This window comes from Zonotrichia leucophrys, chromosome 5 (assembly GCF_028769735.1).
Source record: "Zonotrichia leucophrys gambelii isolate GWCS_2022_RI chromosome 5, RI_Zleu_2.0, whole genome shotgun sequence".
NCBI classification, from domain to species: Eukaryota; Metazoa; Chordata; class Aves; order Passeriformes; family Passerellidae; genus Zonotrichia; species Zonotrichia leucophrys.
The window spans coordinates 61,809,785-61,837,105 of record NC_088175.1 but is presented as its reverse complement, the minus strand read 5'-3'; the positions used below and the strand labels follow the sequence as shown (position 1 = coordinate 61,837,105).

The window sequence follows — 27,321 nt, the reverse complement described above, 5'->3', positions numbered from 1 at the left end:
CTCTGTCACCAAAGCCTTTTGTTCTTCAGGTGTCACTTTTCCAAGTGTCACCAAAGCTTTTTGTCCTCTGACTGTCACCAAACCTTTTTGCTCTCCAAGTTTTGATCTCCAAGAGTCAGCAAAGCTTTTTGTCCTCCGAGTGTCACCAAAGTCTTTTGTTCTCCAGGTGTCACCAAAGCTTTTTGTCCTCCGAGTGTCACCAAAGCCTTTTGTTCTCCAGGTGTCACCAAAGCTTTTTGTTCTCCAAGTGTCACCAAAGCCTTTGTTCTCCAGGTGTCACCAAAGCTTTTTGTCCTCCGAGTGTCACCAAAGCCTTTTGTTCTCCAGGTGTCACCAAAGCTTTTTGTCCTCCGAGTGTCACCAAAGCCTTTTGTTCTCCAGGTGTCACTTTCCCAAGTGTCACCAAAGCTTTTTGTTCTCCAGGTGTCACCCTCCACTTCAGGAAACTGCTGAGGGTGTGAATTTATTTTAAACCCCTTGGTGCAGCAATAAGAGAACAATTGTTGTTTCCAGTTAGGATCAGGAAAAAGGATGGATTTGTCCTTTTCCAGGCCGGGCAGTGGGCTGCAGGAATGAGGGAACATTTCTTGTTTCCATCCAGGATTTGGGTGACTTTTCATTCTGCACGGCCGGGGCAGAGCTGCCCTTTCCTTGGAGCTGCAGGAGCGCTCAGGGAGAGGCTGAGCCCTCCAGGGCTCTCCTGGTGCCACAGCAGCACCTGCTGGGAGACAGCAGCTGGCACAGCTGGCACAGCTGGCACAGCTGGCACAGCCTGGTGACACCTGCCTGGCACCGCTCCCTGCCCACCCCACCTTGGCTGGCCCATCCTTGGTTCATCCCTGCTCCTTTCCTCATGGATTTGAGCCCCTGGACTCACCTTTGCCTGCTCATCTTTGCACAAGGGGTGGAAAGAGAGGAAACGGCCCCAAGTTGTGCCAGGAGGGGTTTTAGTTGGGTATCAGGGAGAATTCCTGCCTGGAAAGGGTTTAGTTGGGTATCAGGGAGAATTCCTGCCTGGAAAGGGTTTAGTTGGATATCAGGGAGAATTCCTTTCCTGCTTGCAAAGGGTTTAGTTGGTATCAGGGAGAATTCCTGCCTGGAAAGGGTTTGATTTGATATCAGGGAGAATTCCTGCCTGGAAAGGGTTTAGTTGGGTATCAGGGAGAATTCCTGCTTGGAAAGGGTTTGATTTGATATCAGGGAGAATTCCTGCCTGGAAAGGGTTTAGTTGGATATCAGGGAGAATTCCTACCTGGAAAGGGTTTAGTTGGGTATCAGGGAGAATTCCTGCTTGGAAAGGGTTTAGTTGGGTATCAGGGAGAATTCCTGCCTGGAAAGGGTTTATTTGGGTATCAGGGAGAATTCCTGCATGGAAAGGGTTTAGTTGGATATCAGGGAGAATTCCTGCTTGGAAAGGGTTTAGTTGGATATCAGGGAGAATTCCTACCTGGAAAGGGTTTAATTTGATATCAGGGAGAATTCCTGCTTGGAAAGGGTTTAGTTGGGTATCAGGGAGAATTCCTGCCTGGAAAGGGTTTAATTTGATATCAGGGAGAATTCCTGCATGGAAAGGGTTTAGTTGGATATCAGGGAGAATTCCTTTCCTGCTTGGAAAGGGTTTAGTTGGATATCAGGGAGAATTCCTGCTTGGAAAGGGTTTAGTTGGATATCAGGGAGAATTCCTACCTGGAAAGGGTTTAGCTGGATATCAGGAGAATTCCTACCTGGAAAGGGTTTAGTGGATATCAGGGAGAATTCCTGCATGGAAAGGGTTTAGTTGGATATCAGGGAGAATTCCTACCTGGAAAGGGTTTAGTTGGATATCAGGGAGAATTCCTGCATGGAAAGGGTTTAGTTGGATATCAGGGAGAATTCCTGCCTGGAAAGGGTTTAGTTGGATATCAGGGAGAATTCCTTTCCTGCCTGGAAAGGGTTTAGTTGGATATCAGGGAGAATTCCTGCTTGGAAAGGGTTTAATTTGATATCAGGGAGAATTCCTGCCTGGAAAGGGTTTAGTTGGATATCAGGGAGAATTCCTGCATGGAAAGGGTTTAGTTGGATATCAGGGAGGATTCCTTTCCTGCTGGGAAAGGGTTTAGTTGGATAACAGGGAGAATTCCTACCTGGAAAGGGTTTAGTTGGATATCAGGAGAATTCCTGCTTGGAAAGGGTTTGATTTGATATCAGGAGAATTCCTGCCTGGAGAGGGTTTAGTTGGGTATCAGGGAGAATTCCTGCCTGGAAAGGGTTTGATTTGATATCAGGAGAATTCCTGCCTGGAAAGGGTTTAGTTGGGTATCAGGGAGAATTCCTGCCTGGAAAGGGTTTAGTTGGGTATCAGGGAGAATTCCTGCCTGGAAAGGGTTTAGTTGGGTATCAGGGAGAATTCCTGCTTGGAAAGGGTTTAGTTGGATATCAGGGAGAATTCCTGCCTGGAAAGGGTTTAATTTGATATCAGGGAGAATTCCTGCATGGAAAGGGTTTAGTTGGGTATCAGGGAGAATTCCTGCTTGGAAAGGGTTTAGTTGGATATCAGGGAGAATTCCTGCCTGGAAAGGGTTTAGTTGGATATCAGGGAGAATTCCTGCCTGGAAAGGGTTTAGTTTGATATCAGGGAGAATTCCTGCTTGGAAAGGGTTTAGTTGGGTATCAGGGAGAATTCCTGCCTGGAAAGGGTTTAGTTGGATATCAGGGAGAATTCCTTTCCTGCCTGGAAAGGGTTTAGTTGGATATCAGGGAGAATTCCTGCTTGGAAAGGGTTTAGTTGGATATCAGGGAGAATTCCTTTCCTGCTTGGAAAGGGTTTAGTTGGATATCAGGGAGAATTCCTGCCTGGAAAGGGTTTAGTTGGGTATCAGGGAGAATTCCTGCTTGGAAATGAATTCTCCTTTCCAGGGCAGGGGTGGAGTCCCCATCCCTGTAGGGATTTAAAATCCCTCTGGATGTGGCGCTTGGGGCAGTGGTGGCCATGGAACAGTTGGACTCAATGATCTCAGAGGATTTTCCAACCTGAACAATTCCACGATTCTCTGTGTCTAACCTTGCTCATCCAGACTCACCATTCCCTGCTCTAGGGTCTCCCAGAATGTTTGGGGGGAAAAAAAATGCCAATTTTTATTTTCTCCTCAATCCTTTTGAGGTGGATTGCTCATGGAGGCAAATCCCACGTGCCCAGGCTGCCAGTGCCTGCTGTGTCACCCTTCCCCAAAAACAGGGATTTATTTTTTCAGCCTGTTGCTAATTTCAGCTACATTTGCCAGTGGAACAGACAGCTCAGGGATAATTAAATACCTGTGAGGTTGTGACAACAAATAGCTGGGCTGGAAAGGGGAAACCCTGCCAAAAACCCTCTTTCTCCCCCTAATTATAGAGTGGAGAATCCTCCTAATTAAAGAAATTAGAGGGTCCAAATTAGGGGGATCTGGAGCCATAAATGTGGTGAGGACAGAGAAATTCATGGTGGGATCTCATTGTTACTCAAATGTGCCCCAGAGGTGCAGCCAGGCTTTGGATTGATGGCATTGTCCCTGGAATTTTTCATCTTTGAGCAAAGATTTGGGGCTTTTTCTCCCTCTAATTAGAGAGTGGAGAATCCCCCTAATTAGAGGGTCTAAATTTGGGGGAGCTGGGGCCATGAATGGTGTGGGGGACAGAGAAATTCTTGGTAGGACCTTGTTGTTACTCAAAAGTGACCCAGAGGTGCAGCCAGGCTTTGGATTGATGGCGCTGCCCCTGGAATTCTTCATCCTAATGGATGGCCTTGTCTCTCCTGTCCCCTGTGCTGCTTCCAGGAACAGCAGGAATAAATCCTGGGAGCCATAACGAGCTCTCAGCTGCCTGGCAGTGACAGGCACTGCAAAATGCTATGGGAGACGAGGAGTCAGGGATTGGAGGGGATCTTTCCATCTGGGACGCTGACAGAGCCTTCCTTATCAGCTGTCACCACCCTCGTGGTGCTGCTCCTTATCTCAGCGAGGTGCAGCTTTTTCTGCTGCGCTGTTATCTCTGCTTTTTCAGGAAAAACTGGTGGGAAAAGAGGGGGAATGATTGCACTTGCACAGGGGATTTTTGTCATGGATCTGCTTTATTTCCCCCCTCCAAACATGGACGTGCTTCTTGTTTTTTACCAAGTTTCCTGCCTTGTCCTAGCTGGAATGGCTGATTCCTAGGTTGGGATTGGATAGCTCAGGCTGGGATTGGATTCTCAGACTGGGATTGGATTCCCGGGCTGGGATTGGATAACTCAGGCTGGGATTGGATTCCCAAATTGGGATTAGATAGCTCAGGCTGGGATTGGATTCTCAGGCTGGGATTGGATAAATCAGATTGGGATTGGATTCCCAGGCTGGGATTGGTTAGCTGAGACTGGGATTGGATTCCCAGGTTGGGATTGGATTCTCAGGCTGGAATTGGATAGCTCAGACTGGGATTGAATTCCCAAACTGGGATTGGATAACTCAGACTGGGATTGCATTCCCAGGTTGGGATTGGATAGCTCAGATTGGGATTGGATTCTCAGGCTGGGATTGGATAAATCAGATTGGGATTGGATTCCCAGGTTGGGATTGGTTAGCTGAGACTGGGATTGGATTCCCAGGTTGGGATTGGATTCTCAGGCTGGAATTGGATAGCTCAGACTGGGATTGAATTCCCAAACTGGGATTGGATAACTCAGACTGGGATTGGATATCTCAGACTGGGATTGGATGCTGAGGTTGGGATTGGATAGCTCAAAGTGGGATTGGATTCCCAAACTGGGATTGGATAGCTCAGACTGGGATTGCATTCCCAGTCTGGAATTGGATAGTTCAGACTGGGATTGGATTCTCAAACTGGGATTGGATAGCTCAGACTGGGATTGCATTCCCAGTCTGGAATTGGATAGTTCAGACTGGGATTGGATTCTCAGGCTGGGATTGGATAGCTCAGACTGGGATTGCATTCCCTGGTTGGGATTGGATAATTTTTTGCTTACCCTTTGCTCTCACACAGCCTGGAATCCCTGGAAATGTTGGGATCTGGAAGAGGCTGTCAGCACCACATGTCCAGGGACAGCTCCACAGGGACAATTCCCAGAGGGAGAATTCCCATCCAGGCCCCAGCGGGGGCTGCAGCAGAGCTGGCTGGGCTGGCCCAGGGCTTTTCCCTCGGCATATTGGGATCACAGGGACCTCAGGATATCAGGGATCTCATCCCAGTAACCCCTCATCTCTGGAGGGCAGTGAATCCCTGAGCCAGGGCAGGCTGAGATTCCCAGGAAAGCCTGAGGAGCCTCCAGCATCCATCCAGCTGGGAAAGGCCTGGATCCACCAGTCCCAGCTGGGAGCAGATCCACTGCACAGGCTGGAAAAGGACAAATCCAGGAATTTCCCTGATCCACAAAGGGTTCTGTCACTTTTGCCCTCAGCCGAGAAGCCACAAGCCAGGGGAGCTGGAAAATCCTGGCTGCAGGCAGACACCTTTCCCTATGAACTGTATTTTCCTTCTTGGAACAACACATTTCCCCCACTTTGGTCCGTGATTTCACAGTGCTCCAGCTCCCCTGGGAATTTTCCTGTGCACAGAACCTGCTGTGGCACAAAACCACATAACTGAGAATTAATAATGTTTTATTCATATTGGAAATGTTTTATTAAGCAGTTGTTGTTTATTTCTTTTTAATTTTTCTGGATTTTTTTTTAAATATAAAATAATTTTTCCTTCCTTTCCCTGTGGAAAAAGCTCTTCCCATGTCTGCCTGTCCCACTTGACAGGAGCTATTAAAGCCTTCAAAACAGCTGAAAGCAGCACTTTGCTTCCTGTGAAAGGCCCAGATTTCAACTCTGATTCCTACCAGGCTTGTCAGGGCTGGAGACAGGGAGCAGATCCCAGGGGAAAGCTGGAATTGCTTCTCACTGGGACGAGTTTGTTGTTTCTGTCCCTTGGGGGTTGAAAATTGCTTTGGAATAGTTTTCCTGCAGACAGGAGGGAGGTGCAGGCTGGGTTTTGTCAGGCCTGGCATTCCAGGAAAGGAGCTGAGGGAAGGGCAGGGAGGAGAGGAAAAGCTCCCGGAGGGGCTGTGTTCCCACAGGGAATGTCTGCCCTTGCTGCAGGACAGGAGCTCCATCAGGAAAGATGAGTTTTCAGGAGCCATCAAGAGAAAAGGAGGGTGGGCAGTGTTTAAATCAGGATTTTCCATCTCTCCATGCACACCACAGCATTCCAAAAGTGTGCCAAGCAAGGCTGGAACACCTCCCACTGTCCCAGGGTGCCCCAATGCCCAACCTGGCCTTGGGCACTGCCAGGGATCCAGGGGCAGCCACAGCTGCTCTGGCAATTCCAGCCCAGCCAGCAATTCCCAATTCCCAATCTCCCACCCATCCCTGCCCTCTGGCACTGGGAGCCATTCCCTGGCTCCTGTCCCTCCATCCCTTGTCCCCAGTCCCTCTGCAGCTCTCCTGGAGCCCCTTTAGGTACCCTCAGCTCTCCCTGGAGCCTTCTCCTCTCCAGGGGAACATTCCCAGCTCTCCCAGCCTGGCTCCAGAGCAGCTCCAGCCCTTGGAGGAGCTCCATGGGTTTCTCTGGATTTGCTCCCCCACATCCACATCCTTGGTGTCCTTGGCCATCACCTGCTCACTGTGAGGTGCTCCTGCTCCATGGGGCTGCTGGGAATAATTACAGCATCCTTTTTGGAATTGTTAGTTCCTGTCTACATGGAATAGACACCACTTGACGGACCCCAGCTGCATTTTGGGGTCAGGCCTCCAGGTCTGAGGTGATTTCTCAGTTGCCACAACCCTTCCTCATCCACAGCCATTTATCCACGCGCTGGATAAAAAATCAGCAGCCAGGCTGTTCTAAAAAAATGGGATTTAGTGCCAAATGATCCTTTAAAGGAAAGCAGAACTGGCAGTGGGGGAGTGAGTGATGGTGGGTGGGCACTGGGAGCGCTGGGAGGGCACGAGTGTCACAGCAGAGCTGGGAAATCTCCTCTGAGGCTCTCCAGGCCGCTGAGAAGTAAATGTGGGAGCTTCCAAAGAGCACAACCCACACATTGCTGTGGATAAATCCCCTTTTCCACGGCTGATCCTGGCAGGAAATCCATCCCTGGTTGCTGACTGCTGACCCCTCTGCTCTCCCCTTGGCAGTGCCCCCCAACCTGACGGTGCCTCAGGAGAAGTCCCCGCTGGTGACGCGGGAAGGGGACACCATCGAGCTGCAGTGCCAGGTGACGGGGAAGCCCAAGCCCATCATCCTGTGGTCCCGGGCTGACAAGGAGGTGGCCATGCCCGACGGGGCCCTGCAGACCGAGAGCTACGACGGGATCCTGCGGATCGTCAACGTCTCCCGGGAAATGAGCGGGACCTACCGGTGCCAGACCAGCCAGTACAACGGGTTCAATGTCAAGCCCAGAGAGGCCTTGGTGCAGCTCATCGTGCAGTGTGAGTAAAGCCTTGCTTCCCCTCGCTTTTCTCTTTGTCGTGCTGAGAAAAAGCTGATTTATTCCTCACCTAAACAAACAGCGGCAAGAGTCTTATGGCTGTTACATATTTGATGTGGGGTTGTTTGTCTCTGTAGTTCCCTGAATCCATGAATTCCATGTAAATGTGGAAGTAAAAATGACATAGGAGTCTCATTTCTGGTAACAAAAACCAGAAAAAAATCCAAACAAAAAAAACCCAACCAAGTGTGAGGCAATCATTATTTTCCCCACAGCTTTGAATTCCTTGACACACGAACAAGCAGATGAGATGGGAGCATGTATTTCTCTAAATGCTGAGCTGATCCTGAGCTCATTTGTTACTGCTGTGTAAAACAAGGAGGGGAAAAGGAGGGCAAGAACTGTTCCCTGGGAGCTGATCCGCATCCAGATCCAGCCTGCTCTGCTCTGCCAGCCAGCCTCGGGAATGGGGAGGGAAAAGGGGGGAATCAGTTATTTTTTATTTTGGAAACGTGTGGTGTTTGTTGTCAGAGCATGGAAAGCCCGGTTTGAGGTGGCTTCTGGGGAATAAGGGGGGATAATGAGCCATTCTTTGGGCTGAGTGACTTCCCTGCCTCTGCTGCTCTGTCAGGACTGAATTTGGGTGTTTTATGAAGTGCAGCCCTCATTTATTCCACTTTCAGACGCCCCAATCTTCTGTCACTTGGCTTTTGAGCAGCGCTCTGTGCTCAGCACCAGTGACCTCTTTCGGGGCCTCCAGGGAAGAGCTGCTCCTCACACGTCCTCAGTGCTGATAATCAGGATTTGTTTTTCCTGGCTCTGCTTTGTAACAGATTATGGATGCATTGATTGCATGGCTGGGATCTGCAGGACTTCCACCCCAGCTTCTTCCTGCTCCTCCATCTTTAAATCCCAAAGGCGAGGCTGAAGGGAGGATGGAATCTTCTCCCCTGTGGGTTTCTCTTGTGTTAGGAGTGGGTTCATCCCACTGGAGATAGAGTGAGAGATCTGTGCCTCCTGTCTTTGGCTCAGGCATTTTTTCCTGGAGCAAAGGAGGCTCAGGGGGCCCAAGCCCAGCATTGCTTGGATTCACTGAACCCACAGCAGGAATTTCCCCATGGAAAGGGATTGGCACTGCCCAGGGAGGTTTGGAGTGCCCATCCCTGCAGGTGTCCAAGGAATTTCTGGAGGTGGCACTGAGAGCTCAGGGCTGGGCACAGGGTGGGCATTGGGCACAGCTGGGACTCCGACCTCGGAGCTCTTTTCCAGCCTCAGGGATCCTGGGATTCTGTGAATCTGGGAATGAGAACCACCACAGAAACAGCAGAGTGTTGATCCCTCTAAATAAGGAGAGGGGAAGTAAATTCTTTCTCCTTTTTCTGGTATGAATTTGCTGAGAAAAATAGAAAATATTTTGTGTCTGAGGAATTCCAACAGCTTTGCACTTCCTCAGGACCCGAGGCAGTTCCTGGTGGATCCCATGGGATGACTCTGCTGACTCTCAGATTCTGGGATGCATTGCTGGGGTTGCTGTTATTTTCCCACCTTTTCCTGCTGCCAAACCCCCTCTTTTGATTCATTTTTATTCTGCTTGAGATGCAGAATTTTCCTAATTCTGAAAGAAGAGGCACAACCTGAAAATGCTTCCAAGAAGTAGGAGTTCAACAGGTATTTCCAGGCGTTTTCCCTTTCATCTCTCCGTGTTAAGAATTCTGCTCCCTTTGTTCACATCCTGGCAAGTGACAAATTGGAGATGAATGGAGAAAAATTATGGAAAGCTTTGATTATTTTTCCTGTGGGAGGAAAGTTTTTGTTCCCAACGACTTGTGCAGCGTTTCTGTACCGACGGTGGCATTTAACCAATTGTCATAAAAACCAGTTCTTTTCAGAATTTGGGAATATTTATCCTGGATGCTTCCATCAGTTGATGAGCTGGGAAAGACTTTTAATGGAACGCTTTTATTTAGAGAATAACTAATGGATTTCACTGTGGATGTGCTGAGTGAGAATATTCCCATTCTTGGGAAGATTCTCCTTGTGACACTCACTAAAAGTGGTTAATTAATCTATTTTCAAGGAATTATGGAATGTCCTGAGTGGGAAGGGACCCAAAAGGATCACAAATCCAACCCCTGGCCCTGCACAGACACCCCAACAATCCCACCCTCTGCAGCCTTGGGAATGTGCTCATTCCTTGGGAATCTGTTCCGCAGGGCAAATCCTTCTGTGGAATTACTGCTCCAGGCCACATCTGTTGGGTCAAGCTAGAGAAAAATGAAAAGTAAATTCAAATATAAAGGATTTTTTTTTTTTAATTTGACCCCCTCATCCAATGAGTTTTTGTTTTCCTCACCTCTCTTTGCTGCGATCCCTTTATCCCATCTCAGTGATGTCAGGATCCCAGCGTGGGAGTTCTCCAGGAAAATTGTGGATTTTGGTCTTGCTCAGTTTGTCCTTGAACTGTGGTTTAAGATTTTTTTATGTGTGTGTGTTTACCTTAAATCCTAAAACTTCTCTAGAAAAATGAAATTCCTGGAGTCACGGAATGGTTTGGGTTGGAAGGGAATTTCAAACCCATCCCATTCCAACCCCCTCCATGGGCAGGGACCCCTCCCACTGTCCCAGGCTGCTCTAAGATGAGACTTCCCATCATGGATTGGATGGGATGTTGGGAATTGGGAATTCCTGGCTGGGCTGGAATTGCCAGAGCAGCTGTGGCTGCCCCTGGATCCCTGGCAGTGCCCAAGGCCAGGCTGGACATTGGGGCACCCTGGGACAGTGGGAGGGGTCCCTGCCATGGCAGGGGTGGCACTGGATGATCTTCAAGGTCCCTTCCCACCCAAACCACTCTGGGATTCTATTTTATGATCTTCCAGCTGCAATTGTGGATAAATGAATTTTTAAGGAATAAATCAAACCCCGCTGGTGGCAGACAGGGCCTAACCCAGGGACAATTTGCCAGCCCCGCTTTTCCAGCTGCAGGAGAGGGTGGGGACATAAAAGTGCCACCAGGTGCCACCTTGGGCAGCATTTCCACCATGTCCCATCCCAAGGGATCAGAGCAGTGAGGACGGGGTCGTTTTCCCCAGCTCCCTTTTCCTTCTGCACTCCATAAAATCCTATTTAGAGCCCAAACCCCTTCCCAAACTCATCCATCTCCAAACCCTTGGAAAGCCTCTTAAAACATCCAAGATACTTCATGGAAGCCTGGCTGGCAGAGCTTTGCTGGCCACATTGGGATGTTCCAGAATTTCCTGTTCTGTTGGAGCTCAGCTTTATTTGTGTCTTTCTTCCTTGGTAATAAATCCCAAATAACTCTGGAAAAGGGGTTCATCCTGCAGGGATTAGATTGGGAATGGAAAAGAGCTAATTAAGGAGAAAGATGAGGCTGAGTGATGATCTCAGGTGCTGAGGGAGCAGCAGAAATTCATTATTCCCATTTTCCATCAGCTGGAGGATCCAACCCTGAGTCCTCTTTCCTTGATTTTCGATTTCTTTGCATCTGGGAATGGGAAAAGGAATTTTTCTGCCTTGGAAAGGCAATTTGGCAGCTCAGGAATGTGCTGGGTCTGCTCTGGAAATATCTGCCTAATTAAATATTTATACGCAAATATTGTATTAATAATGAAATAAAAAATTGTTGTAGGGAAGGAAACGTTCCCCATCCCAAATGGGACTGAGATTAATGAGCTAAAAACTCTTGGAATTTTAGGAAAGTCATTAGGAGAAGATGTTTGAACAGGTAGGGTGGCCAATCCCTGTGGGAATTTACCAACTTCATGGAATTGTCTTGTGAATGCAGATCAGGAGTGTGGTAAAACTCCCAAAGAGTGAAATCTTCCAGATTATAAAATTTTAATTATGAAAACTCATTAAAAAGGGATAACCAAGGAATCTGAGAAATCAAGTGGGGCAAATATCTGGATTTTAAAACAAATCTCTTATAAATCTATGCTTAGGCAGGCTGGGATGATGAAGGAAAGCAGAATTTGCATTTAATATTAATATTATTTACATCCTTTTTTTCCCCTCTTATGATTGAAGATTTGAGTGGGAAAGGCTGATTAATATTCAGGACAAATATTACATAACCCAATCCATTCCCAGGCTGGTGCGTTTATCACTTTCTGAATGAATTCTTTCTCTGGAGATAAAAGTTGGGTTTAATTTGGGCTGTTTGTGGTGGGAGAAAGGAGAGCCTAAAAACAAGTTTTGAACAGGATCAATTTTTTTAAATTCTGGGCCATTTTCCCCCTTCTCTTCCAAAGATGTAATGACCTTAACAATTTGAAAATATCAAAATAATGGTTCTCCCATTGCTTTTATAATTTTGTTTTGCTTTCCAAAATGTTTTTTTTTTCCACATTCCTGCCCAAAAGGATTTTCCCAGGATATGGCAGAGGTCGATGCTGCTAAACTGAGCTTAAAGCTTGGACCTTCCTGTGGAGATATTTATTGCTACATTTATTTTATATATAAGTACAGAGATTGAGGCATTCCAGATGGATAATTCCCATGTTGTGGTTTTTAACCAATGGATCCTTCCCTGCTCCTTAATTCCTAGTCCAGAAACTTCCCAGAAAATTGTAAACCAGCAAAATCTATTCTCTAATCCTCATCTGATCGAGGCTGATTTCAGAATAACCCAGAGGCAAGGATGGCTTTGGGTGTGATTTATCCACATGGAGCAGGGCGGGTAAGAAAATAGGGAAATCACGGATGGCTGGACCAGGAAAGAGAAATCCCAGGAGCTTTTTGACATTTAGCAAGGTCAAGGACAGCGTGCGTTTGGTGACCCAGGGAGGTGATGAATATGCAAACCCTGGTGCCGTGGAAAATTTAGATGAGAACCAGATAATTTGAATTTTTTTCATAATTTTTTACTAAAATTATTATCATGGACAGGCCTTCCTGTCAGAAATTGCAAAAGACCCAGAGCACTCCAGAACCTGAATAAACAGAGATGTTATTGAGGGAGGCAAAATGAAATTATTTATATTGGGGTTTTTGGGAATTGGTCTTGGAGAGGATAATCCTGCACTGTCTGAGGGCAGGAGCAAAGAGTCTTCCAAACAAAAATGGTTTTGGAAGAAGAAAAAATGAGTGGAAAGAGATGTAAATATTCCATATCCATATTTAAAATAGGAAGAATCAAAGCTTTGGCTGCTCCAAACCTCATCCAACCTTGAACACTTCCAGGGATGGAGCAGCCACAGCTTCTTCTTCTATTCCCAATTGATACAGGTTAAGAGGTAAGATTTGAAGGGAAAATGGGAATTCCAGCCCCAAAGGGCTGAGGAAAACTCATAAGATTATTCTCTAAACCTTGTGGAATTCAGGGATATCCATCCCCACAGTTATCATGGGAAGAAGGTGAGCAGCAGGATGAGAGGGAATGTTGTGGTTGGAATATAAAGGAGTCACAAAAACCAAGGACAACTCAACACCAGCCAGGGAAAGGTAAATTGGAATAATTAACTTGTCCGTGTAGTTAATTTTTAACAGCAGAGGATGCTGAGTAAATATAATTCCTTTGTTGTCCTGTAATACTTAGGAGATTAATTCCCATAATTACACAAAATATGGATTTTGACAGAACTCTGCTTGCAAAGTGCTGCATTAAAAATTAAGATTATTTGGACTGACACAGGACACAAATAACGCTGTCCATGGATGCTGCTGGAATTCATCCCAGCTGACTTTTTAGCTCCATAAATCCCTCTCCTCCTGTCTCACTTTCCAATATTCAACTTTGTACCTGTAATTGCCTCATAAAACAGAGTTTGGAAGGCAGTGCACAGATTTAAAGACAAGCTGCTGCTTTCCCCATGCTCCCTCCCAAATCCTTTGGATTCTATTCCCAATTCCAGCATTATTATTCAGGCCTGTCTGCAGCTCTTAATAGGGAAGTTTGCAAATCATTTTGCCTGTGGAGCTGGGAACAGTGTCAGCAGGAAGGTTCCTTCCAGCAGGTATGAAATTAGAGCTCTTTGTGGCCTGCAAAATCAGGTTTTCCAGTAGAGATGGGCCAGAGGATGTTGGATTCAGTATTCAGTATCCTGGAGGTCCTGGATGCAGGGAATGCTGGGAGGGTCTGTGGGAATTTTGGAGAGATTTCCTTTGGGTTCCACCAGGCTTTGAGGAACCACATCAGGAGTGAAATCACTGAAGGCAAGAGGAGTCTTGAGTGGAATCACTGAGGTTGGAAAATCCCATTGGGATCACCAAATCCCAAAGTGCTCCCAGCACCTCCAAGGCCACCACTGACCCCTGTCCCCTGTTTCCCACAGGGCTTGGAAATCCCTCCAACCCTCCCTGGGCAGTGCCAAGGCCTGAGCCCCCTTTCCATGGGGAAATTCCTGCTGTGCCCACCCTGAGCTGCCCCGGCCCAGCCTGAGGCCGTTCCCTCTGCTCCTGTCCCTGTTCCCTGGAGCAGAGCCCGACCCCCCCGGCTGTGCCCTCCTGGCAGGAGCTGTGCAGAGCCACAAGGGCCCCTGGGCCTGCTTTGCTCCAGGTGAGCCCTGCCCGGCTCCTCAGGGATTCTGCAGGCCCCATGCCCCGCCCGGGTCCTCAGGGATTCTGCAGCCCTGCCCGGCTCCTCAGGGATTCTGCAGCCCCTGCCCGGCTCCTCAGGGATTCTGCAGCCCTGCCCGGCTCCTCAGGATTCTGCAGCCCTGCCCGGCTCCTCAGGGATTCTGCAGCCCTGCTCGGCTCCTCAGGGATTCTGCAGCCCCTGCCCGGCTCCTCAGGGATTCTGCAGCCCCTGCCCAGCTCCTCAGGGATTCTGCAGGCCCTTCCCAGCTCCATTCCCTTTCCTGGATACCCTCCAGCCCCACCAGATCTTTCCACAATTCACCCCAGGACTGAAGGTGCCCCAGCACAGGGAATGAAGCAGATGAAGGTTCTGATTTTGTGTCCTTGGCTTGGTAGGACATGGATCTCCCCCTGGGTGTTGTCCAGCTCCTCCATCTGCCTGGGGGAGTTTCCATGGACCACCATTCCCTTGGGGATCACTCCAGTCATTATCCATCATCCATGGAATTGCTGGAACTCCTCTCTGTGGAGACCACACTCATCTCCTAGGGAGGGGCTCCATCAGCAGCTTCCCTGCCGGAAATTCCTGATATAGGAAATTCTTTGTGACAGGATTTCTCACGCTTTCCTTGCATTCAGAAGCTCTCCACAGAATAAAGGGAACTTTCACACCTTCCATTTATTATTGCTTTGGCAAACCAAAGCAGGGACATTCTAATTCTTTCTAGAGGAATTGTTATCTCCAGGTAGTTCTGAGCCTTGATAATAAATTCAAACCATTTAAAATTGATACATATCCCTCACAATTGATCCATACTCCTCACAATTGATCCATATCCCTCACAACCGATACAAATTCCTCATTTTCCAGGCTCCATTGCAGTTCCAGTGCCCATTAATAGATATTTTTATCATAAAGCCACTTTTCTCCCTGCTCTCATTGACTGTTTTCCTCCAGATGGGGCAGTTTATTTGGATTTATTCCATCATTCCAATGGATTATTAGCACATTTTATTCTCTATCAAGGAACAGACTGATCCTATCCTCATTTTCTAATCTGTGGCAGGGCTGGCTTGCAGAGAGGGACAGAGACACAAAGAATTCCCATTCCTGGATGGGATTTCCATCGAATGACAGGACTTGGGACTGATTTTTCCAACAAAGGATGGTGATTTTTCCTTTTAGGAAAGTCTTGGCTTGCAGTGGAGAGGCTACAGATTCACACTCTGTTGTAATTTGCTTTATCAGGAAAATTATGATTTGTCTGGGCAATGTAAAATCATTCCAAGAAGTTTCATGGTAATTTCTGGAATGATCCATTGAATGTTGGGTTTGGCACCTTCAAGACATTGGGAGCCACGAAGGAGAAGCAGCAACATCTCTACATCACCTCTATTGAAATAATCTTGGAATTTTGGAACACCCTGAGCTGGAAGGGATCCCAAGGATTCTCCATTCCAGCTCCTGGTGCTGCCCTGACACCCCAACAATCCCACCCTGACCCTCAGAGCATTGTCCAAACCCTCCTGGAGCTCTGGCAGCCTCGGGAATGTGCCCATTCCCTGAGGATCCTGTTCCTGCTGGGTTTTGTTGTCCTTTGCAAGCTGAAATCCCTGACTTGGAACCTGGAGGACCAAATATGAACCCATGGAATGGCTGAGGTTGGAAAAGTCATCGAGCTCAGCAGGATATCCAGCATGGCCATGGCTTCCAAATCTCTGTTGGAATTGGAAAATCATAAAATCCCAGGATTGTTTGGGTCAGAAGGGACCTTAAATCTCCTCCAGTTCCATCCCTGCCGTGGGCTGTTGTCGACCTTCAGGGTTCTCCAAACTTCATGGATCCATTCAAGTTCAGGCTGGATGAGGCTTGGAGCCACCAGGATCCCTGCTCCAGGAATAAATCATAGATTGTAGTTGATTTCCATCCCGTGGGCTTGGGATGGTGTGGAAAAGAATCCCAGAATTCCAGAAGGATTTGGTGGGAAGGGACCTTGAACCCACCCAGTTCCAGCCCTGTCAGGGCAGGGACACCTCCCACTATCCCAGAGGATTGGGAATGGTGGGAAAGCAAGGAAAACAGGGAATTCAGGCTGTTCCAGGATGTTTTTCATGGCAACCCCACTGACTATGCAGAGCTCCCAGATATATCCAAGGGGAGCCCTGATGGAGATTGGGGAGGAAATGAAAAGAGAGAAAAAGATATTCCTTCAATAACCTTGGAAATTCAATTTTGGAGATAAAACAGGGCTTGATAAAATTGGTTGAGGGGGAAGATTAACTCCAACAGGAGAGGAAGCAGCTGGAAGAGGGAGAGGAGCAATATCTGGATTTACTGGAAACAAAATGGCAATTCTGTGTAAAACATTGAGAGGGAAAAGCAGACTTTGAAGCAATAATATAGAATTTTAGAGACTCCTGTGGGAGGAGGAAAACAAGAAAATGTTGGAGTTTATTCCATTCAGCATGAAATCGTTGGACACAGAAGACAAATCCATCTGCTCTAAGAGCAGCCCCATAAACAGAGGTGATACCCCTTATTTAGGCATTTATTTATTTAGTTGTGAGGTTTTTTATTCAGTTGGAGTAGAGCCTAAATACAAATCCAGGCTCAAAGATGATGAGCAAGGCCTGAGTCCTTGGAATCTTCCAAATGGGATCCAACTACTCCCAGCACTCAGGACCAGGAAAATCCAAATGGACTCAAGCCCTGTTTCTCTGAGGTTTTTTACATCAGATCTACTCAGGGCAGTTTCATTTCGAAGCAAGGCTCTGCTTTAATGCTGGACATTGGGACACATCTGAAATGGGGAATATCATGGGGTGGTTTTATTTCAGGAGTTGTAATTCCTTCTTTCCCTGTGGCCACGCACAGGAGTGAACTTTGGGGCACTTTGGGGTTGGTTGGAGGGATCTTAAATCCCACCCAGTGCCACCCCTGCCATGGCAGGGACACCTCCCACTGTCCCAGGGTGCCCCAGTGCCCAGCCTGGCCTTGGGCACTGCCAGGGATCCAGGGGCAGCCACAGCTGCTCTGGCAATCCCAGCCCAGCCAGGAATTCCCAATTCCCATTCTCCCACCCATCCCTGCCCTCTGGCACTGGGAGCCATTCCCTGGCTCCTGTCCCTCCATCCCTTGTCCCCAGTCCCTCTCCAGCTCTCCTGGAGCCCCTTCAGGCCCTGCCAGGGGCTCTGAGCTCTCCCTGGAGCCTTCTCCTCTCCAGGGGAACATTCCCAGCTCCCCCAGGAAATCCATGGGAAAAGTTTTATCCCATTGTTGTTCCAGTGTCATTTGGTGCCCCCACCAATGCCCAATTTCAATGTTCCTTCCTTTGAAATCCCTTGATTTAAAATCCCTTGATCCCTTTTGAATGCTGGCAGCGCTGAAGGGAAGGAAGCAGGGTTTGTATTCCCAACCTGCTCATTCTGCCTCAGCCGGGGGCTCCTTGTCCTGCTTGTCCTTCTCAGCAGACACCAGGAATGATCATGGAGAAACTCTGGGCTGAGAATTTGCTCCAATAAATTCCCCTTTTGCCCCTGCCCTGCTGCTCTGAGCTGTTCTCTTCTGACCCTAACTTTCTTTTCTATTTTATTTAAACCTTCCCAAAGCTTTTTTTTTATTTTGGAACCTGAGGACAATTTGCCCTCTGGCTCTGAGCTGAGCCCTTCTCATTTTCCACGGATCCCAGGCTGAGCCATCCCCAGGGTTTCAATCCCTGACCCCAAAGTTTCAAGCCCTGACCTTGGCTGCTTAAAAATAGGGGCAGTTCAATGAATTCCGGTTTCTGAGGTTTGTTCTAAGTCCCAGGTTCTAAAGGAGATGAAAGCCTCCCCCAGCCCAAAGGTAAATGCATAATTTAACCTAAAGCCATGACTCCTGCACATAAAACAGGCTCCAAATCTCCCAAGGACAGAGAAAGAAAAAAATTTGGGGTTTTATTGGTAATTCTCAGCTCTGATCAACAAAAGCAAACCCCCTTTGGGTCTAAAGTGACCTTGTCCACAGGAGAAATAAAATACAGAGGTGAGAACTGATCTCTGTTTCAAGGCAAATAAAATTTGTTGCAAACACTGTCCAGAAGAGCAGTAAAAATGGGATTTTGGTGCTGTTTGAAGTCCATACATTTGTTTTATGTGCACATTTCTGTGTTTTCTGCTCTCCTCACAACATCTCTCTGCCTCCCCTGTCTGAGTAAAAAACACTTTTTATTTGAAGCCATCATGCTGAGATGTCCCCCAGGTGTTTCCAGTTTCTCTGCTCCTCTCTCTGCCTGGTCCTTCCATGTTTATCCCTGGTTTATTTGGCACTTGAGGCTGGAACCTCTTTGTCCATCACTTTTTGGGAGCATGGGCATGGTTGGGATGGGGTGACCCCAACCCTGGCATGAAGGTTGTCACCAGCTGGGCTCTGTACAAATCCCCAACAGGACAGGGCTGCTGGGACGTGCCTTGAGCTGTTTGATTTTCCAGCATCACTCTCATTCCATGGCTATGGCAATGGGAAGATGCCACCAGCTCACATCCCAGGCAGCAGACACAGAACTCAATGTCACAACTCACTTTATGAGTTTTGTGACCAATCACACACAGCAGAAGCACATTGACAGTAGTTCCATCCAACCACTGTAAGCACAGGTACCTTTGGTTAAACAGGGATTGCTTATTTCAAACACAATCCCTGCTTGTGAGCCCTCAAACACAATGCACACAGCTCCATTATTAAGGTTTAAACTTCCTAATATCTTGCTGGATAAACTTTCTGTAGCTTAGGGAGTTGTTCTAGACAAGCATTAATGCACAGACCACTGTTCTATTTGTCCTTGCTTTTCTACAGTTTAAATCATTTTTCTGCTGACCAATCTCATGGCTGCTGCTTAGCTCCAATCACAGTTCTACTGTCTCTTGCAGCTTTCCTAAACCCTCTAATTTTGTGGATTCCCACAATTCCCCCTTTCTGTTCACCCAAAAAGAAACTTTGATAATCATGTCATTTATTACTTGCGTTTTGTAGCCTTACTATAATATTTCTGCATATTGCATGCTTAAAGCGTTTTCTTGCTGGCACTAAGCATTGCTATATTACAACACAACAATTTAATGCTGTGAAAGTCCAGCCAGTTCAAAGGGCATTAATGACACCTGATAATAATTACAAATCATTGTTCGAAAAAGTCTTGTGCGTTCCAAGGACCTAATTCCAAACCTTCCTCCACGTCTATACCTTCATCCACCATCTCTGCGAGATTTTGAGCACTCTCTGTGAATCCAAAGCTCACCTGGGCTGGCCGAGCTCTGCTGGAGCTGGATGGCACTGGTGGCATCTCCAGGAGGGTGCAGCCAGGTGGGATGGGGCTCTTATGCCAGGAAACCGGGGACAGGATGAGTGGGAACAGCCTCAGGTTGCACCGGGAGAAGTTCAGGTTGGATCCTGGGGAGAATTCCTCCATGGAAAAGCTGTCCAGCCTTGGGAAATGGTGGAATCCCCATCCCTGGAGGGATTTAAATCCATGTGGAGGTGGCACCTGGGGACATGGGGCAGTGGTGGCTGGGAATGGTTGAGGTCGATGATCTCTGAGGGTTTTTCCAGCCTAAACTACTCTGGGATTCTCTCTGGAATAATGAGGCTTCTCCAGGGGCTGCAGCTCCCTTGTTTTACTGTGGAAAAGTAAAAAAAAAAGGAGCAGGGAACTCTGGAAGAGGTTTCAGGAGTGGGAGAGCGTTTAAAATGCCCCATTAATTATTAGCAGGGTTGTGTGCAGGTCAGAGCAGGTGTCACCACCTGGCTCAGCGTCACCTGCCAGGGACAGCCTGAAGGGAACCCGGAGAAGAACCCAGCACTTCCCCTGTGCTGATAGGAGCCTTATCTCGAATTTCCTGTGTGCTTTTCTAAACTTCCTTGATTTGTCCTCCCTTCCTGGGTATTTGAGTGTCCTTGGAGGATCTTGGGAGAGTGGGGAGGGACTGGAGTGGATTCCCAGAGCAGCTGTGGCTGCCCCTGGATCCCTGGCAGTGCCCAAGGCCAGGCTGGACACTGGGGCACCCTGGGACAGTGGGAGGTGTCCCTGCCATGGCAGGGGGATGATGGGATGATCCCTGATATCCATTCCATCCCAACCCAGTCTCCATCCTCTGCCCTGCCCTGTTCATGTCCAGTGAAGTTCAGCCCCACAAATAATGGAATGTTTGCTGTAGGAATGAGTTAAAAAAAAAATATTTTCCTTCTAAGTATTCCAAAGAAACTGGTGTGAGTCACTCCAGGAATGAGCCAGGGTGTTGCACCCCTGGCTGGATCCCTAAGGGAGGAGAGTTGGTTCAAATCCCAAATGGAATCCAAGAATTGATTGGGTTGGAAAGGATCCCAAAGCCCACCCAGTGCCACCCCTGCCATGGCAGGGACACCTCCCACTGTCCCAGGGTGCCCCAGTGCCCAGCCTGGCCTTGGGCACTGCCAGGGATCCAGGGGCAGCCACAGCTGCTCTGGCAATTCCAGCCCAGCCAGGAATTCCCAATTCCCAATCTCCCACCCATCCCTGCCCTCTGGCACTGGGAGCCATTCCCTGGCTCCTGTCCCTCCATCCCTTGTCCCCAGTCCCTCTCCAGCTCTCCTGGAGCCCCTTCAGGCCTGGAAAGATTTCCCTGGGTTCTTTTCTTCTCCAGATGAGCACCTCCATCATTCCTAACTTGCCTCTGTGATTTTTTAGCTGGAAAATGCTTTAGAATGAGTGCAGAGGGTTTTATTCCCAGGTCACCATTGGGTCCCTACACCTCCAGAGACATTCCTTAATCCTGGGTGTGTAAGAGACAAATTTGGGATGCAGGACCTGCCCATAGAGCAGGACCCTTAACCCAGAGCTCAGCCACGGCTCCCCTTGTGAGCTCTGTAGGATTAAAATGTTGTTCACTGCTGTTCATGGATTTATATTCTAGCCAGGACAATTTAAATTCCATAAAATCCAAGGAACAGCAGCAGCAGAGCCCATAAAGGATGCTCAGAAGAGCAGACACTTTTAAAAACCCATGGATTATTCCCATTTCATGGTTTTTTAAGGAAGCTCCTCATTATTCACCCTTCTGGCCCCAGCTGGACAAATCAACCAAATCAAGATTTGCAGATATGGAGGGACATGAATGGTGCAGCTTTGCCCCAAAGTTTTCATTTTAGCCATTTCTTTTACTCACCTGAATATTTATCACTTGCAAACGTTGCACGTGCTCCAGCACAAATACTGAAGCTCAGGAACCTGGGGGCTGCTGGGTGAGGCTGGATCTGGATTTCCAGAGAATTTAATGCCCTGTCAAGGAGCCAAACCAGGACAGAGGCACCAGCCTGGAAAATCCCAGCAAATTCCGCAGACACGGGGGAGAACTTGAAGCACAAAATCCAAGTTAGCAAATTCCTGAGAGTGGGGACTGGGATTTTCCATTGTAAATCCTTCTGCAGAGCAGGCACGGACACAGAATGCAGAAGAAAATGAAATTAATAATAATTTTACACTGAAAGTTACCATCAAAATCCCTCTAACTTAAAATTAGGACCTTGCCAGGGATAAGATGAAAAAATTAGGAGTCCATGATGAGAATATTTGGAGTTCTGACAAGAGATGGAGGGACAGGAGCCAGGGAATGGCTCCCAGTGCCAGAGGGCAGGGATGGATGGGAGATTGGGAATTGGGAATTCCTGGCTGGGTTGGAATCCTGGCAGTGCCCAAGGCCAGGCTGGACACTGGGGCACCCTGGGACAGTGGGAGGTGTCCCTGCCATGGCAGGGGTGGCACTGGGTGGGATTTGAGGTCCTTTCCATCCCACAGCATTCCTGGATTTAATAAAACACACATTTTCCTCACTGTACCATGGATATATCTGTGCAAGGCAGGGTTTGGAATGCACAATTCCAGGATGGATTTGCACACTTGTTTCAATTTACTCCTAAATGTGCAAATGGCTTTTTTTCTATCTCTGGCCGTGGTGGTTTCATTTCACTGGAATAAATCCATTTTCAAAGGTGTGATGCCCGTATTCCAAGCTTTGGCTGGAAAATTGTTGTTGTCATTTCACAGGGATCACAATCCCTGTGCACTGGAGCTTCCAAAGCTCCTAAATCCCATCTTGTCTGGGCTTCTCCTGAATGTCTCCATTCAGGCACCTCCAGATGCACCTCAGGAGCTAAAAAACCTGGAAATGTGGCTGCAGTGGAGATTCTTGGAATAGATGGATTCCTGTTGTGTGAATCCAGCAGTGGCCACAAACCCCATGGAAAGCGAGCAGGGGCACCATTTTTATTGTTATTTATTTATTATTCCCCTTTGCTGGAGCTGAGAGAGAAAAACTCATTATTTGTTTAGCTTAAAATGCAAATTGGAGAGGCCAAACCAGCGGGTGAAGCCTCTGCTCGGGGCAGCAGGGTGAAAATAAATTCCATGAATTTTCTCCTTAACAAATCCCGCTATAAAAACCAGGATTTGACCCTCACCGCGAGGAGCAGCTGTGTGATTCAAACCAAACAAGCATCTCGCTGTCATTTCTCAGGATAGCTCCAGAACTTTCCTTTTTCTGTTTCCTAATCCTTAAAACATGAATGTACTTAGGCTAAAAAACTTCATTAAACATTAATAGAGAGCCTGATTTAACTCCAGCACCGTTTGCTTCCCAAAGATAATTGTGGGAGAGAATGAACCGTGCTCCCTTGGCAGCTTTGCTGGAGATTTTTCCAAAACTAATAGTGGAATTATGAAAGGAATAAGGAGGGAAAAAGTAAATTAAATCAAATTGCCAAAGCCTTGGGGAAGAGCTGATGCAAATGAGTTCAACGCAGAGGAGTCACAAACAACACCAATTTTTCTCCTGCGCATCTGGGAAGTCACAATCCTATAAAAACAATGGGAAAAAAATGATGGGAAAATGAGGTGTTAACTCTGGTAGGGGCTTTTATCAGCCCTTCCCTTTCCCATTAAAGTTATTACCTGCAAAAGTGGGATTCAGGAATGAGCTGCCCGAGTTAATTTTCTCTTCCTGTCACTGGGGATCATCAGCCCCTGGATAAATGGGAATTGTGGGGTTTAAAGACTTTTTTGACCTTAAAGGCAGGGGAAAGTTTCATTTAAAAGCTGTTTATAAGGCTAAAGTAGCTTGATAAGTAAATAAAGCAGGGGGAGAAGAGAGAAGGGCCTGAATACAAATTCCCGTTAAAATCGTTGAACTCAGGAGCCACGGGAGGGGAAATCATTCCCTGGGTTTGGAGCGTTCCATGGAAGCAGCAAGGAAAACAAAGGAGGGAATTTTATTCCAAACCAGAGATGAGTTTTGGATGTTCAAACATTCCAAGGATTTATGAGCGAGAGAAGAAAATGATGGAAAAATCATCCATTAAAGAGTTTTTAACATCTCAAACATGAAGCTTCAGGAATACTCCTGTCCCAAAATTCCTGTGTTCATCCTCAGGGATTTAGGATCAGGACATTGGATCAGGACAGTTAAAATCATTCCCTGAAATCATTCCCTGGATTCGAAGCATTCAATGGAAGCAGCAAGGAAAACAAAGGAGGGAACATTATTCCAAACCAGAGATGAGTTTTGGATGTTCAAACATTCCAAGGATTTATGAGCAAGGGCAGAAAATGATGGAAAAATTATCCATTAAAGGCTTGTTAACACCTCAAACATGGAACTTTCGTGATACTCCTGTTCCGGAATTTCTGTGCTCATCCTCGGGGATTCAGGATCAGTACGTTGGATCAGGAGGGTCCAAATCATTCCCTGGGTTTGGAGCATTCCGTGGAAGCAGCAAGGAAAACAAAGGAGGGAATTTTATTCCAAACCAGAGATGAGTTTTGGATGTTCAAACATTCCAAGGATTTATGAGCGAGAGAAGAAAATGATGGAAAAATCATCCATTAAAGAGTTTTTAACATCTCAAACATGAAGCTTCAGGAATACTCCTCTCCCAAAATTCCTGTGTTCATCCTCAGGGATTTAGGATCAGGACAGTTAAAATCATTCCCTGAAATCTTTCCCTAGATTCGGAGCATTCCGTGAAAGCAGCAAGGAAAACAAAGGAGGGAACATTATTCCAAACCAGAGATGAGTTTTGGATGTTCAAACATTCCAAGGATTTACGAGCAAGGGCAGAAAATGATGGAAAAATCATCCAATAAAGGTTTTTTAACACTTCAAACACAGAGATTCTGTGATACTCCAGTCCCAAAATTCCTGTGCTCATCCTCAGGGATTCAGGATCAGGAGACCCTTCAGCTGATGCTACTTGAGCATCTTTTTGTTGTTATTTTAGAGATTCTTCTGTGCTTTTCTCAAAGTTTAGGGAGAATTTTCCCAGGATTTTATGGTGTATTTTGGTGGGGCTGGAAGGGCTGGAGAGGTGATGGATATGGAATTATCCTGGCTGGAATGGGGGAAAAAATAGAGAATTTCCAATTAAAAATCAAATGTTTATTTCAGATAAAATTGGCTTTGTTATAAAAATTATACCAGGAACAGCAGCGGGTGCCTTGTTGTGATCACGATCCATAAAAATATGGAGAGTTCATGGAATCTTGGAATGCTTTAGACTGGAAAAGCCCTCTGAGATCAAATCCAACCATTCCCAGAACTTCCAAGGCCACCACTGATCGTGTCCCCAAGTGCCACCTCCACAGGGCTTTAAATCCCTGCCAGGATGGGGACTCCACTGCCCTTTTCCAATATTTTCCAGCTTTTCCATGGAGAACTTTCCCCTTGGAAAACTTAAGGAAAAAAGCCCGGAAAATAGTCAATATTAGTAAATCTGATTAATAATTCCTTTGATATCCATTATATAGGAGGATCTGGGAATTTTTTGGGAAGCAGAAATCATTTAAGACAGGATGGTCAGAGGAAAACAGGAGATTTGAGATTTGGGAGAGGCAACTCCCACCTCTCCCTAAGAAGGCAGCAGGGATCTGGAATATTTTCTTTCCCAAGGAAAATTCCTGTCTTTAAGCCAACACTTCCTTGCAAAGCTGCTGCCTTGGGAAACTTGGGGAAGCAGGAGCATTTTAATGTTTTATGTAAAACACCTTCTAAGGATACAAAACCTCCCTGTGCCACCATGGAATGGGAGAATTTCAGGAATTCTTCCTTCTCAGAGGTTAAAAAATGAGCTGAGTTCTTTAGAGAGCCAGAATTCCCTGTTTTTCATCCCTTTGGGAACACATTTTCCATGCGTGTTCCTGGCTCTGGAGAGCTGAGCACAAACCATTGCTGGGCCAGATTATCCTTATTTTCCAGCCGTGGTGAAGTTTTCCAAAGGCAAATGGCAGCGGGAAGTTGGGTCTGTGCACACACACTGGACGTTGGTTATATTTTATTTATTTGGTGTTTTGCTAGAATCAAAATTCTGGTGGAGTTTGAAGCTGTGAATGTGAATTATTTAAAACCACTTTTATTGGAGTTAGGGCAGAACAGGCTGTTCTGGGTGTGGGGAACTGGGACAGCAAAACCTCCACCAGAATGGAGAAAAGAGATCCAGAGGTGATGATTTTTGGTGAACCCAGACAGCAGCTCCTGGGGTGGGGAGTTCATGGAATCATGGAATATCCCAAGCTGGAAGGAGCCCAGCTTCCAGCCCTGCACAGACACCCCAAAAATCCCAGCCTGTGCATCCCTGGTGTCCAAACATTCCCAGAGCTTTGGCAGCCTCAGGAATGTGCCCACATGTGAACTCACCATTGAGCACAGATTTATTATTCCCCAGATTTTTTTTTTTTAAATATTCCATATTTATTATTCCCAAGATTTATTATTGTGAGTACAGAGTCACCAGCCTAGCTCTGTGCCCAGGGTGTTGCTGCCTGGTGCACTTTATCCAGAGAAAGTTCCAGAATTCCAGGCTGGTTTGGGATGGAAGAGACCTCCCAGGCCACCTCATTCCAGCCCTGCCATGGGCTGGGACACCTTCCATAGGTTTCTCCAAGCACTGTCCCAGTTAAGACGAGATTATTGGTTTTATTCAGCGTCATTCCAAGGGATCTCCTAACAAGAACCTGGCTTAGTCTTGTCTCCTAAGCCAGGCCCTAAACACCAGCCTGGGTTGGTTGACTCTCCTGGGATGGGTCCTAAACCAGAACCTTTAACAGGATTCGTTTTCAGGACTTGCAAAGAACCCACCCTGCCCCCTGCAACAGGAATGGACCAGGATAGTCCTGTCTCCTAGCACTGGTCCTAAATTAGAGCCTGAGTTAGTCTTGAGTCCTAGGATGGCCCCTAAAGAAGAACCTGGGTTAGTCCTGTATTGGAATATGAATCCCAATATTACCAGTTAGATTGTGCCTGGGCCAGTCTGACCCTCGCTGCTGAGCCAAGGCACAGCTGTGCTGTATCACCCCAGAGACACCTTTAGCTTGCCGGTGGTTTCAGCTGGGCACCAAACAAGTCCAGGCTTGTTAGGTACTCCGTTTACCTTAGGAAGAGGCTTCAGGCGAAGGTGAAGAGAAAAAAGGAGAGGATTCTGCTGGAGGGTTATATGCAGTGGTTTATTCCATGGTGACACAGGTCTGAATCTTGGGAAGACCTCCAACGGAATGGAGAGCACATGGCCTGCTTCACCTTTTAAGCTCAGGGGGAGGGGACAGGTGAGCCACCAACCAGGTGGGAGGGGCGGGGTCTCAAGGGACGAGGAACACCTAGACAGGCCAATGACCTCTGGGCCTGAGGGGCATCCTTTGAATTTGACCAACCACACGACGCCTTTGCTGGAATGTTAAGCCTGATTGACAGGCCAGCAGGGGGCGAGGCGGGGGAAGAAGGGTTTTGGCACACCTGGGTAAGGGACCCGGAAGTTTAAAACACACTGCAACAGTCCTGTCTCCTATGATGGGTCTCAAACAAGAACCTGGGTTAGTTTAGATGCCTAGGATGGTTCCTAACCTGCGTTAATCCTGTCTCTAGGACACATCCCACACACACGAACCTCAGTTAATCCTGTCCCCAGGCTTGCCTTCCCCTCTCTAGCCCTCTGCTGCCCCGGCTGTGTCTCCGCAGACCTAGGAGAGGTCCTGAACAAGAACCTGGATCAATCCTGTCTCTAGGACAGGTCCCACAGTTAATCCAGTCCCAAGGAGAGATCCTAAACAAGAACCTGGATCAATCCTGTCTCTAGGGCAGGCCCCACACACAAACCTCAGTTAATCCTGTCCCTAGGTCTGGCTTCAACCCTCTAACACCCTGCTGCCCTGGTCTCCACAGACCTAGGAGAGATCCTAAGCAAGAACCTGGATCAATCCTGTCTATAGGGCAGATCCTAGACGAGAACCTTGGTTGTCCTGTCTCTAGGAGAGGTCCCACACAAGAATCTTGGTTAATCCTATCTCTAAGAGACATCCTGAACAAGATCCTGG

The 27,321-nt window shown here is 47.4% G+C and overlaps 1 protein-coding gene across 2 annotated transcripts in view; it reads left to right on the top strand.

Moving 5' to 3' along the window:
* The window catches only part of MDGA2 (MAM domain containing glycosylphosphatidylinositol anchor 2), a 226,059-nt gene that overhangs the window by 141,874 nt on the left and 56,864 nt on the right, over positions 1-27,321 (top strand). For both annotated transcript variants that reach the window (XR_010440695.1, XM_064716005.1), the window contains exon 8: positions 7,128-7,421. Coding sequence is in view for 1 of the 2 variants with exons in the window: in XM_064716005.1 (XP_064572075.1) it covers positions 7,128-7,421 (294 nt within the window). In the remaining variant the exon portion in view is untranslated. The remainder of the gene's footprint in view (positions 1-7,127; positions 7,422-27,321) is intronic.